The sequence below is a fragment of the Camponotus vicinus genome, unplaced genomic scaffold (assembly GCF_025532165.1).
Source record: "Camponotus vicinus isolate PSW18456_S1 unplaced genomic scaffold, iyCamVici1.0 SCAF_10, whole genome shotgun sequence".
NCBI classification, from domain to species: Eukaryota; Metazoa; Arthropoda; class Insecta; order Hymenoptera; family Formicidae; genus Camponotus; species Camponotus vicinus.
In genome coordinates this window covers 1,464,387-1,483,597 of record NW_028141946.1, presented here as the reverse complement: position 1 = coordinate 1,483,597, position 19,211 = coordinate 1,464,387, and the positions used below count along the sequence as shown (strand labels likewise).

The window sequence follows — 19,211 nt, the reverse complement described above, 5'->3', positions numbered from 1 at the left end:
GGGAATAAGCCAGACGGGGGGAAAGAGAAAGAGACAGTGAGTGAGAGAGAGAGAAAGAGAAAGAGAGAGAGACAGGGAGGGACGAGGAGACAAAATCGTAGAAGGTGGCGATAGGCAGCGAGGGGAGAGGGGACGCGGGAGGGGGGCCAGCGAGCGGGAAGCGCCGAAAATTGATGCATTCTCTATGCAAAATAGCAGAAGCACACGAGGCTAATAGTAGCCGGGCAGCACGCAACCAGAATTCCTCTATGGTAACCGCTTACCATTCTCTCTCTCTCTCTCTCTTTCTCTCTCTCCTCTCTCCCCTTCCTCCCCCCCACCACCGTGTCAAGCTTCTACCTACATCACCACCTCCGTCACCTACGTCCTGGACAGAATCGAGAGCGGCATAGAAGCCGTTAACACTCTATTAACACTAACGACGCTCATACATAACAACGGTGCGCGCTGCGGGGATAGAATTTATGGTCTATTAATGGGGAAGAGGGGAGGGGGCGGGGAGGGTGGGGTTACTTTATGCGTTATGTAGTTGTAGTCGTCATGCCGACAGGTAGTATGACGTAAATTTTACGAGAGCCCCGCGCACGAGGAGCGTCCCGTGCGATAAGTTACACACTCGCGAGACCCGTTATTAATGTGTTTACACTAGATATTCGTCGGATTCGGCCGGCGCCACTTTTCCTCCGTTAATCGCCGGGGAAACGATTCCCTCCCCCGCGCGCCCGATGGACCGAGTAAATTAAAATCGAAGGATTAAGCGCGGAATATACACAAGAGTGTATACTATAATGAAGCGTGCGTGAGGAGGCAGGCGTGCAACAAACATATAAAGACATAAATTTAGATCGTAGATGTAGGGTTAGCGGACTCTACAGACTGGAGGTCTGCGCGGGGTCTTTTATCTCCCCCTTCTATCTTACCGTCCTTCTAAATCTGCGCAATTGCATATTGATTCACACGCGGATTCAAAAGTTTATTAATCGGATGTTATATTTTTTTTATGAACTGCAATATTGCTTGCAAAAAAACTGATTTTTTTTTCGTTAAGATTTCGTGCAATTTAATCAGTCTGATATTCTTCGATAAATGTGTGATAATAAATCGTGTGTTTTTTTCTCCAAATATTCTTCATCATAAAAGAATTATTAATTTATTCAATAAAATCCCAATGTATCCGTGTTTTGAAAATTATTACTCAATATCGTTCCATTTAAAAATTTATCATAAAAAGATTTTATTATGTAAGCGATTTTCAGATCATAATACGTTTATTTTTCCCCAGATTTGGAACGCATTTGCGAGGCAGCATCGCGCTAAATTTGAAAAGAAACGGAGGGAGAAAGAGAGAAGGAAAGAGAAAGAAAGAAAGAGAGAGAGAGAGAGAGAGAGAGAAAACAGGTGTACTTGTAATCTCTCGCGAAATGCGAGTAAACAAGAAAGTTAACGGGCTCACCGTTCGTCGAGTGCAGCGTAGTCGAGTGCCAAAGTTCATCGTGAGATCCTGCCCTCCTCACGGCTAAAGGAGACGCGGCAAGGCCGGTAAAGTGATAAAGCGGCCATAAATTCTAACCGCCATCCTCCCACCGGCTCCTCTATCTTGCCGGGTCTCTCTCTGCTCCTCCGACTCCTCGCTCGCTTCCTCCCCCTCGCGTCCTCGCCCCCGCGGCGCGCTTCGTCCTGCGCCTATACGGAGATCCTCTCCTCCTCGCCTCGCAACAAACTCGTGGATGCACCTGCAACAACCGAATTGGCAAAGGTCACCGTGTATATATCTCGTCGCTTTAAACCGCACATACACAGCTAGCCGTTACTCACCCCGACGATGAATTCTTCTCGTCTCGCGTGACCTGGATTCCGTTACCCAGTTCCGGAAATGCGATAACATTACGAGACTTCCGCCGATTATACTCACCTTGCGTCTCTTGGCAGACGCGATACATGTTGGCGTCAATTGGGGCGAACGGCTATAGATGGATTAATGCGATCGATCGACTCCGTACTTGGCGGGAGTAACGGTAGAACATAAATTAATGTAAAAAAATACATTTTGACACTGCAATGTCAATTGTGTCGCGTCAGCAAAGTGCGTATAAGTGGATTAGACGTGTTACGCATAGTTTAAGGAATATCTTCAAATATGTTTTAAAAGAATGTCCTTCATTCTTTCATTTCCTGTCGATTGTTTACAAGGTGACCGATCATTCAGACTATTTTATTCTCTAATGTCGATCGAAATTCATCGCGCTTATGAAAACATGATGCGATGCAATTTCAGTTCAACAGGTGCTTCGCAAATTTCCGCCTGGAGCTTCGGAGCGAACGGAAGGACGCTTAAAAAAATATGAAAAGGACCGCGATCTCCCTGAAAATTGAATCCGGCGTTGACACTCGAGGCACGCCGGACCCGCACGTGGATAGGACAGGCGCCCGAGGGGAAATGAAGACGTCCGTCGTGAAGGGACGGTTGCAGCTGCATCTCGTCGAGACGTCGAAATCCAATATCGCAAATCCGAGCATACCTACCTACGGTCTAGATAGCGAGCTAGGCACGCGGCGTTCGTTGCAGCGCAAGGGGCGAACAGACAGAAATCCCAATAAATCATCCCGTCACGAGCCGTGAGCCAAGGCGGGGCCTCTTGCTTCGTATTAGCCAATAATAATCCTCTCCGAGGTGGAGGCCATCTTGGATTATACAATGGTTCCTTCCGCTGCAATTCGTATAAACGCAACCTCCGGGTATACCGGGGCTACTTCTCTCTCGAAAGGAAGCCAGTGGCGTACTAATCGCGATATCCTCGGTAGAAATCGTGATTTCACGCCGAGAATCATCCTCGAGATGCCCTCGCCGAGATTCTCGCCGATCGACTGTCGGGAGAGAAAGACGGATAGATTCGAATGTGCGTAGGTGTGCGTGTGCGTGCATGTGTGTATACATGTATAACGACAAGGGGACACGATACACACATCCGCTCTTTATACCACATCCAATTTTTTTTTTTTTCATATTCAACCACAATTTATTTCTCGTTTTCAAACACAGCTATTATTATAATTAATATAATAATTATTATTATTATTAATATGGACAGATTCTTATATAATATAATACAATACGGTTTAGACTCGTCGCGCGACACATGATAGCATATAATACTATTATCTACCGGTTTTTTTTTTTCGTCGTCGTCGTCATCGTTTTCGTCATTATACATAATACATACTTCACTCGCGTAGACATCGTTTATCATTGCAATCATCATCAACATATCGCCACTGTCATACTCTTTATGTATACATGTAGTTTACATAATGCGAGACACTACAAAATAACTATATACGTTTGTGTTGTAGCTGTAATATATATATATATATAGTATAGTATATAATATCGCGTATATATATTTATATTTAAATATATATTTATATATATAATTTATATGTATATATATATATTTATATATATAAATTCATTTATATTTATATCTTTTTCTCTTCTCGATTTTTTTTTTATCGTTCGATAAAGCAGTGTTGCCCATGTTTGTTTTCGGCTGTTAGGCACACCTGTATTTAAGTATTTCCTCCGCACAATCGTTGGAACGAATGCATTGTACCCGGTCTTTTGTAAATAGGCAATGTATACTCTTTTCTCTCTGCGTGTGAATTTGTATATTTAATGTATACATACGTGTGTGCGTATACCTGCGTGTTTACACGTGTGGATGCGTGGGCGCGCGTACTATACGTGGAATATATGATACATATATACTTTGTTTTTTTTTTTTTTTTTCGGTCGGGGCAATGCATAACCATGGTGACTCAAGTGTGTGTGTGTGTGTGCGCGCGCTAAGAGATCGCGAATCGATCTAATCGTATATACACGTCATCGTATATTTTAGGTAAACACGTTAAAACGCGAACTTTTGTAAAATACGACACGGCATCTCCGCGGCTTTCAACGAGATACACCGTGCGATTTGTCTCTCGGAAATTCTCGTGGCATATATGTATTATGTATATCCGGAACTTGTTTCTCGGGTCTAAAAATCAATTTCGCGCGATCCCCGGTGACCTTGGTGGAATTTCGTAAAAGTTGCGTCAACGAATTAATGAACGATCCGTTTAATCTACGGTTACAGGCTGCGACAAGGCAGTCTTTATTTTTTTCCATTTAAATAATTAATTACGATCGACGTCGTAAATAAATCAACGAATAATTAATGTCGCGAATAAATCGTCGTACGAAATTCTCGGCCGAGAAGAATCTTTTGTATAATTTGTGAAATTCACAATTGCAACACACTGGAGTGACCGTAAGTACGTCAGCGGACGACAACGTGGCGGCTCTCGAAATATTGTCATCCTCTTACTCTATAGTTATATTCGTCGAGTCACTGAGTAATTGAAAGGTTACTCGAGAAACTCAACATATCGTGTGCATATCGTTACTATATCGTATCAATAAATAGTAATTAATTAGACCTCTGCTACCGTTACTTTGTAAAGTTTTCTCTCTCTCTCTTTTTTTTATTCTTTTAGTCTAGTAAACAGGTACCTACTTTACCTACGCGGTATCGTATACAGGGTCGCGGCTCGCGATTCGATGCCGCGACGTCAGACGTCGCCTTTCAACATTGCCCTGCCGATAATAAAAAAAAAGAAGATGAAAAAAACGCAAGATCTCCATTTTCCATGACTAATTATGTACAAATGCATCTCTTGCCTGCTGCGTGTCCTCCGGAGGGGGGGGGCGTCAGAATGAAAATTAGAGCGACTTTGGAAAATTCTTATTGCTTGCGTCTTGTATTTGGATGTCGACTCGAGATTTTTACAAAATGAAAGATTTTTTTTTTAAATCCGAAGTCGCTCTAAAATTGATTCTCGACCTATGGATTTTTTTCTTTTTTCTGAAATAATTAGTTTTCAATGTAAACGCACAATGGATACCATTAAATAATTATGTCTATCGATAAATAATTACATCGGTCTGGATGTCTTCTTGTTTTTAGCGACTATTGTATAATATTCTTGTCTCGCGTTTCATACGGAGTCTATCAGTCTTGACATGGCGAAACTTATATAATCAATACACGAGACCGCACATCTCGCGAAATGTTCGAAATAGCAAAAAGGATTTTTTCGAATTTTTCGTGTTTCACGTTTATGGCAATCTCCCCTAGTTGCAATTATACGTAAGCGATACATCTATATAATGCCTTGATTTCTTCCTTTACATTTACACATACATCGAAATACGGTTCAAGTATATTAAATCAAGCGAATATAGTAAATATTACATAGTCAATTTAGCACATTATAAAAATTTATGATAATCGATAAAGTTAAAAGATAAAAACGTATTGCAACATATATTAATGTCTTTTACCAATTAGGGAATATTGTAAAATTTTATCAGCTTCTAATCGTTTATATTTAAAACAATATCGATCGGATATTTCGCAATGATAAATTCAAATTGGATAGTTTGAAGAGGCGAGGGACTTCCACACAACTTGCTTGTTTTTATATAAATAAAAAAAATTACGTATTTAGATTTGAAGTACGATATCTAAAGGGTATATGAAATTAATGACACCTTCCTGAAACGCGACAGGAAGCCAGGAACTGTTCGGCGCATACACGTACGACGCGTTTCTCGCTAAATTAACGTTCGCACGATTAAAAAACATGATATTTTGATGGAAATCAAGGAATTCAAGCAAGGAGTGAAGCATCGAAATACGGACAATTTCGACCATCGTTTTTTCAAACGTCGTTTCGTATCTACGTGTGTAATCCGTTAAAAATGATTGGATATGCGAGAGTACATCAGCAGCATAGGATCTCGTAATCTCTACCGATCCACGTGTGTTACTTCACGTAGAGATACTCAAGGAAGTGTTAGAGTAATGGTACATACAAATATACCTACAACTATCTAGAGTACATTATAAAAAATATTTATTGTGTATATAATCAATTAAACAAACAGAAAAATTCACTTTGCAGTATACATATACATATATATATACATATACATATATACATATATATACATATACATGTACATGTATATATAAAACATTTATCAATAAATATTACTGGACTAAACAATATTAGGGTCTGAAAAGTACTCGTTCATCGACAAGCGTTACTTATATATTTCTTCGTATTCTTTGTTCTCTATTTAGTGGTAGCGTTTTGCGCGGATAGCCTAGTTAAAAAGATCGGACTTATGTACATTTTTTTCGCCGTTTTCTCTCTCTCTCTCTCTTTCTCGCGCGCGCGCGCGTATCGTGGACAATAATAAATAAAATTTCTTAATTGCGCTCCTCTCCCCTCTCTCCCCGTGGTGTATGCTGCATGTACGAGATTCTCTTTATCTATATAGACAGAAAATTTAATTCAAATTCACGATCGCCGTCTCTAACTCGACCGAACATGCCCGTTTTTGACTTAAATATTATTTCTTTACTTTACGAATTAGACTTTTTAGATGTTATGCTTATCGAGAAATACTATATCTTAGTGAGAGAGACATACTTCGTACGTACACACACTGTGTTGCATTTTATATATGCGTTTCAGCTTTATTAATTCTACTTTTGCATACACTCACGGTACACTTGATTTAATTTATGTTTATCTGTAATTCAATGCGCATATATATATATATATATATATATATATATATATATATATACATACATATATACATATATACGAGTAAAGATAAAATATATATTTTGCATTTTTGCTTCTCCCAGTTAATACTATGTGGATTTCACTCTTCTCGCGTGTTATATTTTTATATATATATATATATATACTTTTAATCTAAGCAATAGCTTTTGCTATTCGATAGATACAAAATTTCATTTTTCTTTAATTGTGTTCGCATTCACGGCGATCGCTCGACGATTACTTTTGCAGCATCGACACCCATCGTACCTTTTTAAACGTTACATTTTTATTTAAACGTTAATATTATTTTATTGCACACTATTTGACTTTCTTACACATTACACAACCGATGTTTATATAAAGAATCTTCGACTTATATGATCGGTATTATATATATATACGTCTCAAATTTGATCTGCAAACATATATGTATAATAATTTCGACAAAAAAGAGTAATGTGAGAGAATAGAGCAAATCGTAAGAAGAAGAGTCATCCCATAATTCCCTTCCCCTTCTACGCGTCGTGAAATAAAACTTCCAATTAAATCGACATCTCCGGCATAAAATTTTTTTAAAACGTTGGTCACGGTATTATAACACTTGATATTACGACCAAAGGGTAAGAAATATCTTCTCCGTGTGTCTCTCGTATAAACACGCATTCCTTTACTATACAAATCTTAATGTGGGATCGACACCGATCATATGCGGATTAATGTACAATTTGTGGAGCTTACACACGTGATCTACCCGCAACAAAATATTCATTTCGATCGTGCGAGGTTGTACACCTACGTCTAAATCATTTATCGGCGATATACGTATATATATAAACGGGTGTTATGCTGAAAAAAATCAAAGGCGCAAATTTTTATACAACTGAAAAAATCTCACGAGCAACTATAATATCTCTGTTATTGATGTAATCAAGTTGCGTACAAAATTGCGAAGTCGAATAACAGAATATAACGAAAAGGATGCTTCTCCCGTGAGACCCCGTGATTGGTTAAATTACGCGAGCGTATCCAGAAGAGAAAAGAAAAAAAAAATACGCGCGGCAGCGAGCGACCGCCGCGGATTTTCCGCTTCACACACTTCTCTCGTTGCTCCTCCGCAAGGACAAAGGGTTTTACATAAATAAATCTCTCGAGAAGGAAAGGCTGGTCAATCTCGACGCGCGAACGCGAGCTAGACCACGTATTACGTATTACGGTTATACAAGTTTATGTCGCTCCCCCTTCGCCACTTTTCTCTCCATTTTTTTTCTTAAATGCAAAAATGGTGGGGAGTCGATTTATGCAGCGAGACTTGAAGGAGACTGACCACCTTCCGACATTTTCGACCGTTCGCAATTTATCAATATCGTTAATTACGTATATCGTTAATCGTCGTGTGTGTATGCGTGGGTGTGTGCGTGTCTGTATTTGTGTGTATGTGTATACAAGATGTACACTAAATAATTATGTCGCGCGGATCTAAGTTTACAACACAGCACAGAATTCGCCGCGGCGGAATAAATCGGCTCAACTACGTCCGGCTACAACGTGGCCAGGGCCTTCCCGGCTGGATCTCCCGATACGGCGTAATCGAATCAATTCATCGAACCAGATCAGACGATCGAGTTGACGAGTGCACTGATACCGCTTGCCACGCTTAACCCGCTCCTCTCGATACAAATTGGCAAATTGGACTTGCTAATCACGCATTTCCCGCGTGCGCGTGTAACGTTTTCATCGCGTAAGCAGAAATATTACCGATTATTATACACAGAATGGACCAGTGATGATTAACATCTTCCGTATTGTTGAGACTATGCGAGGAAAATTTGTCGAACGAAAGCGTCGCGTTGCATAGAACAAGTATGGTAATGATGTTTTACTTATAGCTGAAGTCGCTTAGAGAAAATGTAAGAATTATCTCCATTTTTTATATGAGAATATAATTTTATATATATATATAAATATATATATATTGTATATATATATTTCGGTTCTTTTACTTATTCTGCATATAAAAGTATGAAAGTAAGATCGCATAAGATCAATACTTTACGAGATACTTCATGATTTATTGTAACATAATGTGACATAAATATGTAAAATCTCGTAAGGTATAGATAGAAGTTTCACAGGAAATGATTCATTAAAGGTGCATTATATGTATAATACCGAAATAAAAAAAATGTGTTTGAATTTTTTTCACATAAGAGGTGTGTAAAAATTTTTCAAAGAAGGAAGGTGTAATTGCGTGTGTTTGAATCAAAATACATATCAAAATATATGACCTATGTGTTGTGTAGAGTCTACGTAACCGAAAAATTGTCTTTGGTTAAAATTATATTGTCAGCTCGAAGCCATTGTTAAGGTGCCAAGCGGTTTCATGCCGAAAGCATCCTCTCCTCTCTATTCCGAAAATATGCTATGTATTACAACACTTGGTAACTTAGCGTCATGTCGCGCGGAGCAAGAGTAAATTTTCGCGATATCTACATTAAGAAATGAATTGTCACATTCCTTCAATTATTTGCTCTTAAGCAAAGAGGAAGAATCGAGACCAACATGAGTATATTACGGAAGAAAATAATTTACTCGAGATCACACTACGTGTCCGACATCGTAAAAGATATTGTACATTATGTCCATTTATACATTTTATAAATTCACGTTATTAAACGTATTAAAAAATATCATAAAATATCATAATATATAATATTATAATATTAAATGTATTTTCTATGAAACCACTCAAATTTGTTTAACAAATTAAAAATTTCCGAGTTTGCTGAGAGAAATATTAGAAAATGTCATCACCTAAATTAAATGTGACATTTCTAAATTTTCAACAAATAAAACGTCAAAATATTCAAACATCTTTCTCTAGACGGACACGCTCTTTAATTACGAGAAAACTGCTTATATTACACCATTATATTTTGAGCAATATGCGTGATAGGAACAAATTTTTTTCCAACTATCGGTCAGTAGATGTATAGTTATCTTTCGTGCAACCGTATTAACAATATATAGAAATAACTATACACGTGAAAACGTATTCTTCGTAATCATCCCGTTGAAATTCTTACTAAGCTTATTGATTTCATTAAACGCGGACACGCGATTTAACGAGAAACAAAATAATCGTAATCGATAATTACACATCATTAGCAATCTTTGTCAAGACTAACCTTGCAATGACGCTGATGAAGAAACGTCAAGTGACTCTGCTCCGCCGAAGGCGCTGTTTTTTTCTTTTTTTCAAACTCACTTTATCATTCAGCACTGTAATCCGTTTCACATCCACGGTCGTTCTATCGCCTTTTTCCTCCGTACAACGTGTCAAAACATCGCCATGATCCTTATACATTTATACATCAAATTCACTGGTTTCCAATAGAATTAGTTTTGCACACACTTGTATCACTGTTATCAGGATAGAACTCTCTTCGTGATTCTCCTCTTCCGCTTTTCACACTGTGCGTTTGCCGTCCATCTGCCGTATGCCGCTGTTTACTCGAACCCTTCCCTCGAATTTGATCAAAGCACGTTCGAAGATCACACTTGGCACGAATCAAAAGTATTCTTGTTGGAACCACCGCGGTACTAAAGAAAGATCTATCTAACAATCCTCTAAAAAACACTATATATAAACCGCTTATCTACCGCTAAATACAGACGCGACGGACATCTTCGTACTGCTACTCTACTAATCGATCCTACGACTCTACTTGTGTGTTTACGATGTAAGAGAATAAATAATAAAATGCTCTCCCTAAAAGATTTCAACGCTTTTCTCCTTCTTCTCTTTCTCTATCATCCTCGCAATCAGATTCGCGCGTCTCATTCTTTCGACAATTTTAACCCTTTATAGCTATCACTCTTTGCATACTACCACGTTTTCTCATGCGCCTTACTCGTATATTACTACACTTGTATTACTGATCACTCGCTCTCTCGCACGATTTCACATTAAACTACGTACATCTTCATCCCTATATATATATATATATATATATATATATATATATATATGTATATGTATATATATATGTGTGTGTTTATAGGTTTAGTACAATTATTCGATAGAGGTTAACGCGGTTCTGATTAGCATGTGATCCAGTTTTATTTTACGTTTCCTTTTCCTCTTCTTCATTAATAATCCTGATCCACAACATTCATGCGTATTTTCGCAAATATTCCTTCCGGACTTGTTCGTTTCATTTCGCTCTTTTCCCGTTCCTCTTGCCTTATCGCAGCATCCCTTCTTATCGTCATCCTTCTATTCGTCATCGAGCGCGTTTACGGGTCCTTTTATAACTTCCTCGCCTTAATCTGCTTCGTTTCTTTTTTTGGTACAAGCAACATGATTAACACGACAAAATAAGCGTCATTGCTTACAGGGATTATTTGGAGGTCATTGATGAGGATTCAGGTTTGGGTAGGAAGGAGGTAGTAGCTGGAAACAAGGTATAAACGACCCTGAGAGAGATGGAAAGGAAGTTCCACTTCTCGGAGCTCTTTCAACCCTGCGGCGACGTCTGCGGCGAGATTTCAGTGTCGCCATCGCCCGAGCCCGGCTCGCCTTTCGTCTTGTTCTCCTTCTTCCACTTCATCCGTCTGTTTTGAAACCAGATCTTTATCTGCCGTTCCGTCAGACATAGCGCGTGTGCGATCTCGATACGTCGCCGTCTAGTGAGATATCGGTTGAAATGAAATTCCTTTTCCAGTTCTAACGTTTGGTATCGTGTATACGTTTGCCGACCTCTTTTCCTCTCTGAAACAAAACAAATGATGATGGCTAATTAGTATAAATTGTTGCGTGTTACAGGATTATTATAGACATAACATTAGCATATAAATGTAATTTAATATATTCCATTATTATGTGTACAAGCAGGAAAGGTTTTGAAATCAGAATTGGCTGGAAAAGTCCAGTGGAAAATATATATTGCTAAATTGCTAAATTATATTGCTAATTTTATATTTATATTAAATATTAATTTTTAATTTTATAAGAAAAATGTAATAATAATTTAATTAAAAATTATTATCAATAGATCTGATTCACATTTTTTTTAAACAAAAAACTAATTTATTTGCTTCGATTCTTAATTAAATTATAGATTTCATTTTGGATAAAGGCTGAATTAAAAAACTTAATTAATAAATATCGATAAAAATATTTTCTCTATTTAATTTAACATTTTAATAGAAAAGACCAGTTTTACTGTTTGAATTTTATCAAAAAAACGTAGGATTTGGCGAATCCTATCGAAATATTTACATATTGTACGAGATAAATTTCGAATCGTTATTGATAAATATTATGAAATATTAAATATGTACATCTTTTGACATTGAACTTGCATAGATGACGAAATGCAACTAGCAAAGTACGTATGGATATTTTTCCATTCAATTTTTAAGCTACAGGCAACCGGCATATTTAATAAATACCGCAATCTGCGCGTCGGCTTAAGAAAGAGTTTTGTAAAACCTTGAGCGAAACGAAAATATCTCCGCGACTGAAAAGAAAAATCTTGCGATCCTAAGTGCAGTTCCGCATATGATAGATACCTTAACGATATCCGCGATATGATCTGCGGTCGGCGCGGTACACGAATCCCGAACAAGAATATTAATTATAGTTGCCGAGAGAGCGAGAGAGAGAGAGAGAGAGAGAGAGAGAAAGAGAAAGAGGTGGTAAAGACGGAGAGAGAGGTAGTAAAGAGACAGAGTGAGTTGAGCCTGTGTGAGAAGTCTCACAACTTTACAAGGTATAAACCGCAAAGGGTTAGCCTGGCGTGCGAGTGCGAGAGGGAGAGAGCAAAACAAGAATGTTTCAGAATGGAGGAGGAAAAAAGGAAGAGAGGCGGCGTAAGGATGAGAACTTGAAAGTAAGGAGGGGAGAGGTGAAGAAGAAGAAGAAGAAGAAGAAGAAGAAAACTCTCCTTGGCGAGCATTCGAGGCAAACGCCGCCCGTCGCGCTGTCGGCCGATGAAGATGGATGGCGGTTCTGCTCCGGAGAGAGATGGAGAGATCGCGTAGGTTCCTGAAACGTTCGACTAGACGAAGAAGAAAGGATAGGGAGGAAGAGGAAAAAAGCGCGCGTTGGAAAAAGAGAGGGGAAGAAAGGAGAGAGAGGATATATAGAGAAAGTTGGGGAGAGCATGCCCTCTTATTCTCTCCCTTGGGCTACGCTCTCAAATTAACAACATACCAATCTCTAGCGCTCTCTTATAAGCTTTAACGATTTAGGCAACTTTCTTGGCTCCGCTATTTTAAGAAAGTAGTCATTTACTATTCCGCCAGAAAAATATAATAAATATGATAAAAAAAGCGATTACGTAGGCGTATGTGCGGGCATGTGTGTATCGCGCGATGTGTTATATAAATGTGGACGATGATAAGTGTTGCGTTTCTTTCGCACAAACGCTTTTTATGGAATCGTGTATATTACATGAGTAAAATATTATCACTGTTAACTGTCAAGTGTACGCTGTCGACTGTTCTATGAAAGCTGCATCATATTAATATTCATTCGTCACGCCGTTAATGAAGATCATGTTCTAGATCTAAAGCTAAATCATCAAAGCGCCCGAGAAATACATGGTACACGTTCAAACGACTGCACTGATATACATCCAGGGAAAAGTCCAGTCTATTTATAAATTATTTATATATGTAGATTTATTTATAATATTTTAATCAGGCTGTAAAGAAATAAAAATGTACCTCATAACTTAAATTTTCTTTTTGAAGAAAGTGTTTGAAAGTAGAATATTTGTGAAAAATATTTTTAAATTTTAGATTTAAAAAATTTCAAAATTCTACATATTTTATCGAATCCACATCGTTCCAAATAATAATAAAATTTTAAAAATATGAGCAACCATATATAAATGACTATTTTTAAATTGTTGAAACTCGCGAAACAAAACATATTTTTATTTAAAAAATTAATTTCTCTGAAACACACGCGTCTCTCCACGACCATTTCAAATAAAGATAATCCTGAGCCGATGCGGCGTAATAATCAGGTTTGTTTCGAAAGGTCACTTCGCCCATAAATCCTTTCATGCCACTAGATGTTGCAGAGTAAAGAAATGAATTATTAAACGTTGCATCGAGAGACGAGTCTGTATTATTTATGAACTGAAACCTATAGGGAGCTTCCAAGCCGATCGATTTGAAAAAACTTAAATCTCGATTAGGCGTACCCGAGTAGAAGAATTAGGCGTCGATATTGCGCGAGCGAAAGATTTCTCGATGCTGAGACTTGCCCCGTTAATTAAAGAGATAACAGCGATACTTCCTGTTTCCGTTATGCGTGCACGGATGTGATTGTGTACGCGTGAAATGGAACGCACGCATGATTAAACGCTCTGGAAAGGTTTACGCTGATGATGCACATCGCGGGACCGAAAACTCGCCCAAAAATACATCTGTGTTATCTTTACATGAATTTTAATCTTCGACGATAGCATTTTATAAAAAAACGGAAGCAGATCCTGTTTTTATTATTTCGATAACAATTTTTTTTCTCGAAACAATGTCGGTTGTCGCAACGATGTAAATTCGATTCGACCGGGGTATCTCTGGGGTATCGCACACAAGGGGAAGGGAGAAGGGGGTATCCCGATAATAAGAAAATCGTACCGATGACCTAAGTTTGCGGCGTAACCAGCGCTGCCACGGCTTTCGCGGACGGAGGTGACTTTAAACGCGGGGCAATAAATTAACGGCGTTGGGTTACGCAAGGATCAAATGTCCCCTGGAGTATGCCCGGGAGATTTATGGGTCTGCCTTCACTGGCGCAGCATGAAGGAACGAAACAGAACAGAACGTACACAACCGTGCGGCTTATTATAGGCTAGTTGCTCCGCATCTCCACTTCCCCTGCCCTCCCCCCTTCCCTCCCGCCCTTGCCAAGACTGGTCTTTCAGGCCCGCCGCAGGATACACGCAGGACTTTTCAGATTAACAGCTAGCCGGATGTTGTAACCCGCTAATAAGGTGCGGCCACCACTCGCTGCCCAATTAAGCTAAGCTTTACGTGGGCACCGTAAGAGACCAGACCTTGAAACGCTCTTCGATTAGATACCCCAGATGTAGCCATTAATTTTATCATTTCGCTCGCGGTATGAGCCTTGGATTATATTTACGCCGTTGACAGACATCCATATTAATTGCGCGAGAGATCCTTCACAGATCTCGTCTAAATATTTTCTTGGGTAAATGCTTGGAGAGATGCGCAACGCAAAGTCGGCATTTAAAATCTCTTTCGTTACTTTGCTGTTTTAAGCTTTTCACACGCTACTCAAAAATACTGTTTTTAAATATTATAAAATCAAGTGTAATTTTTAAAAAGAGAGAGAAAATATATTCCAAATAATTTCTATAAATTAATACAAGATAATAATAAGAAAAAATAATAAGAAACTGTTCTAATTATGCGTACATTTTAAGTCAAGTATCCACAATAAAATCTAAGCGTTTTTCAATTTTATCACATTTAGATAGGCAGATATTTATTGATATAATTAATAAAATCCTAACATTGACGTAAACTTAACACAATTAGAATATCTCGAATTAAGATTAAATTCGCAAAAGTCGGAGAAGAAAATCGTCAAGCTTTCCTTTTCTCTAACATTCATAGAAGGAATTTAGAAATCCCCAAGAAGAGAAACCAGAGTATCTGATAGGCGGTTTTCCTTCTCTGCTTTTTTTTCGTCTTCCAGACAGACGAGCAGACAGTCGGACAAGAAGACGGAGTCTGAAAGAGCCCCGAGGTAGAAGGTCGAGATAATGAGCAGCGAGAATGGCTCGCCGCGACATATGCATCCTTACTTCCTTAGGGTATCACTCGGAACATTAAAATTTACTTTTTCTCGCACCTGCTTCTCTAGATAAGGACAGTATGGCCGTCCTGTAAAACTCAAGATCGAATCGAGATAGAGAAAAATTTTGCTTCAGACAAAAAAGAATTATAATTATTAAATGAATGAATAAATTAAATCGATAAAATAGGGATAATTTTATGCCCCGGATGCTTGAATTTTAGCCAGACATCGAATAGAAAATTAAACCTCGACCTCCATATCGTTCACAATTGCCTCCATGGCGGAGCTCCAAAAGCAAACGGTCCCAGGATTTCTGTGGATTCATTCATCATCATCATCCGTCCCTTCCACCTCCTCCTCCTGCCTCTCCGTCTCGTACAAACACATGCGTATACTTGTACGTACATAATCACATACATATACACACACGTGTTCCCTTGTCTTCTACTTTTTTTAGCTCCTCCTTTCCTGCCCCTTTTGAACTCCATCGCTTTTCGAATATCTCACGAAGCCGCCATCATTATGGCCACCAATCTCGGGAACGGCTAGTTAGATTATAATAAAATGCATTTCATATTCAGATTGCCTTTTTCTCCGACGTGCTCTATCTGAATCTGCTAATTCGTTTCCCACACGACTACAAACTTTATATACACTCGATTAAATTTGCATTAAGTATTATTTGTTTTTTAATCACGCTTTAAGAAATTTTCTCACGTGGTTTTGAATTTAAATATGTGTATATAAAATATTTTTACACGATATTAATAAATCCTATTTGATATAAATTTGATATTAATTATAATATTTCTTTTGTTATTAATAGATGCATATTAAGAAGAAACAAGAGATGTTTTATGACATTAGAAAAACAAAGCTGTTCATTTAATTAGAATTCTCTTATTATCTTTTGTCAATAACATATGTTTCATGTTGCGCCAATTTATTTGCAATGCACACGTTCTAAACTTTGTCTCAGTATACGAGAGTGCAGTAACGGAAGCTTTACACGTATATAACTGTGTCACGACATGCTTATTTGCCGATTGAGAATTACACGAAGGGAGAAGGGAAAGAACGGGGATGTCATAAATCTCTCTTCGCACAGAGGATTGCAATTATCTCATGCATTAAAAGCATCGTCGGTATCGATGGTCGATTTCTTTTTCTTGGGTCAACACTTGGAATCGGAATGCTTAACGTTGCAAAGTATCACGACGTTTTGCGTTATCGAGGATGAAAAGAATATGCATATATCAATATTTTCGAATCTTAAAAATTTATAATTAATTTATAATAATAGATTTTTAAACTCCTTGGAAAACCTGGAATTTTCAGGATTTTTTTTGTACCTGAAGGAATCAGAGAATTCTTAGAGAATTTTATTAAGATCCAAGAAATTTTTTGAAAAATTCTCCTTGATAATTTTACTCTTGTAAACAGTCGACAAATGAATTATGTGTGTTTAAAATGTATTATAAATGTATATCTATCTTTCTGTTTATATATTTAATGACTTAACAAAATATTCAACAAATACGTATATAATGCATATGCTTTTATTATAATTTTTAATGATAAAAAATAAAAATGGTATGCAAGTGAAAAATATTATCTTACGAAAATTTTTTTTAGCTCTGTGTTTTTCCTTGTCCCATGGAAAGCATTAAAAAATATATACAATAAAAAAAACTTTATAAAATTGCATAAAAGAATCTTTAAAATATTCTTTCTATTTCAAATTTCGAATAAAAGTACTTGGAGAATCAGAAAATTGTCAGGAAACTTTTTTACAAGATTTAAAGTAGACATTCTGAGTAATATTTTTGTACAATTGTTTTTCTATTAAATAAAAACATTAAAAAATCACTAAACTGTTATATTAAAATTTTCCCTTGTAAAATAATTTTAGCAAAATTGTGATACAAAAATAAAACAAAGGGAGAGAATTCCTATTGTGCAATATATATTCGCAGCAGTGTTTTGAGATCTTTGGCATTGAGCAAGAATTTATGTATAGACTCACATTCGTCATTTTACTTTGTAATATAATTTACTATCTATATCACAATTTCTCAGCTTGTGTAACGCGTTTCATAAAGGATGCCAAAAATGTAGATAATTTTTCTAAATAAATGTGCCAAAGATACTTGCGTCTATAAAATAAACTATGCATAATTCATGAATATCTAATTACAGCATGTTTAGCTCAGATTTTATGATAAAGAAAACGTGTGAAATTGATTAAATATATAAAAAATATTAATTCTGTTGTCTCTCATGGCACGCAATACTTTTAAAATATTAATTCTATGTCAGAATTTTAAAATAATAATAAAACAGGAAATAAATGGGAAATTTTAGAAGCATGTAGGAAAATTTTGAAATCGCAAAATTAATATTATAACAATGAGAGAACAAGGCATGGAGCATTCTTAAACGTGCCGACATCTGTGAGCATATTCAGGGACTCGGGCCGTTTTCTTCGTTTAACTGATAGTAAACTACGAGCCACGGCGTCGTCATAACCGTACTGCTTATCGGCCTATCCTCGAGCAGATACTTGGGATCAGCTTCTGAACTAAACCGAAAGATGGTACGAGCAATCATTGACGGAAGAAAATACTTATGAATGAAAATATGTACTTGTGAATGAAAATACATACTTGTGAATGAAAAAGATTGAATAGAAAAGATTATGAACAAATAAAAATTTACAATTATAATTTTCAAAAGGTAAAACACCAATAATTAATTTATAATTGTTTTATAATTAATATTATGTAATTTTTATCAATAACATAAATAATACTTTATTTAAATCAATTTTACGCTCTAAAAATATATGTAGAACGGAAATTATTCATCATAATTTTTTAAAACAAGAATACGAGACAATTTAAATATCTGATCATGTTAACGCGTACACACATACCTTTATAATCACTTTCTCACTTTTTTTTGAAACATAACTCGTAAATGCAATCACACATAAAAAATAAATCACATTAAAAATCTATAATCACTCTTAAAAATATAATTACACTTAATCATGTTGAAAAATTAATTATAAATGCTTGATTTGTGCTTAATTTATATTCGAAGATACGGAAAGAAACTGCTTCTACGAGAAACCACGAGCAACTGAACAGTGAGAAAAACAAAAAGTTAAGAATAGTTCACCATAGCTTTTTTTCAGGTGGAAACAACCTTGCAAGATTAGGCAATAGAGACGTCGCTTTTTGAAACTCGAAAACCATCAATCAGTAAGGAAACGAGAGATGAACATGAAGAATCAGCAGGGTTCTACAACTTGTCCACAACTGTCTACATTTGGCATCTTTTACTTAAGTGGCGGTGTAATGCTATTGTCACTTCATCATTATTATTGCAAATGATCCTAAAAGTGTTGAGTACCATAAAAATACCATGAAAGAACGCAAGATTTATTAAACTATCTTCAAAAACATATTATGAGCAATTTGTATCAAAAATCAAAGCTAATGTATTATTTAATTGTACAAATTTTTATATATTGACGAAATGAAGGACATATAATATAATAATCTTAAAACAATTTTTAAATAAAAAAAATATTTTAACTTTGCTACGTAATAATATACCGTGCATCGTGGCGACAAAAAAATAACGTATCGAATGAATACTTTGAGAAGTGATTTTAAGTATA

At 36.7% G+C, this 19,211-nt stretch overlaps 1 protein-coding gene and 1 long non-coding RNA gene across 10 annotated transcripts in view; one reads left to right on the top strand and one right to left on the bottom strand.

The window, feature by feature from the left end:
- Antp (homeotic protein antennapedia) overlaps nucleotides 1-19,211 on the bottom strand; it is a 185,369-nt gene that overhangs the window by 73,072 nt on the left and 93,086 nt on the right. For 8 of the 9 annotated variants that reach the window (XM_083079443.1, XM_083079448.1, XM_083079444.1 and 5 more), the window contains exon 3: nucleotides 5,937-11,452. In XM_083079443.1, the coding sequence (XP_082935569.1) occupies nucleotides 11,199-11,452 (254 nt within the window). In that variant the 3' untranslated portion in view covers nucleotides 5,937-11,198. Of the gene's footprint in view, nucleotides 1-1,453; nucleotides 1,734-5,936; nucleotides 11,453-19,211 lie in introns of those variants that run through there. The other variant, XR_014435272.1, reaches the window with a different exon arrangement.
- Nucleotides 510-4,478, top strand: LOC145960197 (uncharacterized). The gene is made up of 2 exons (XR_014435296.1): nucleotides 510-1,539; nucleotides 2,276-4,478. It is a non-coding gene; the product is annotated as an uncharacterized LOC145960197 (long non-coding RNA).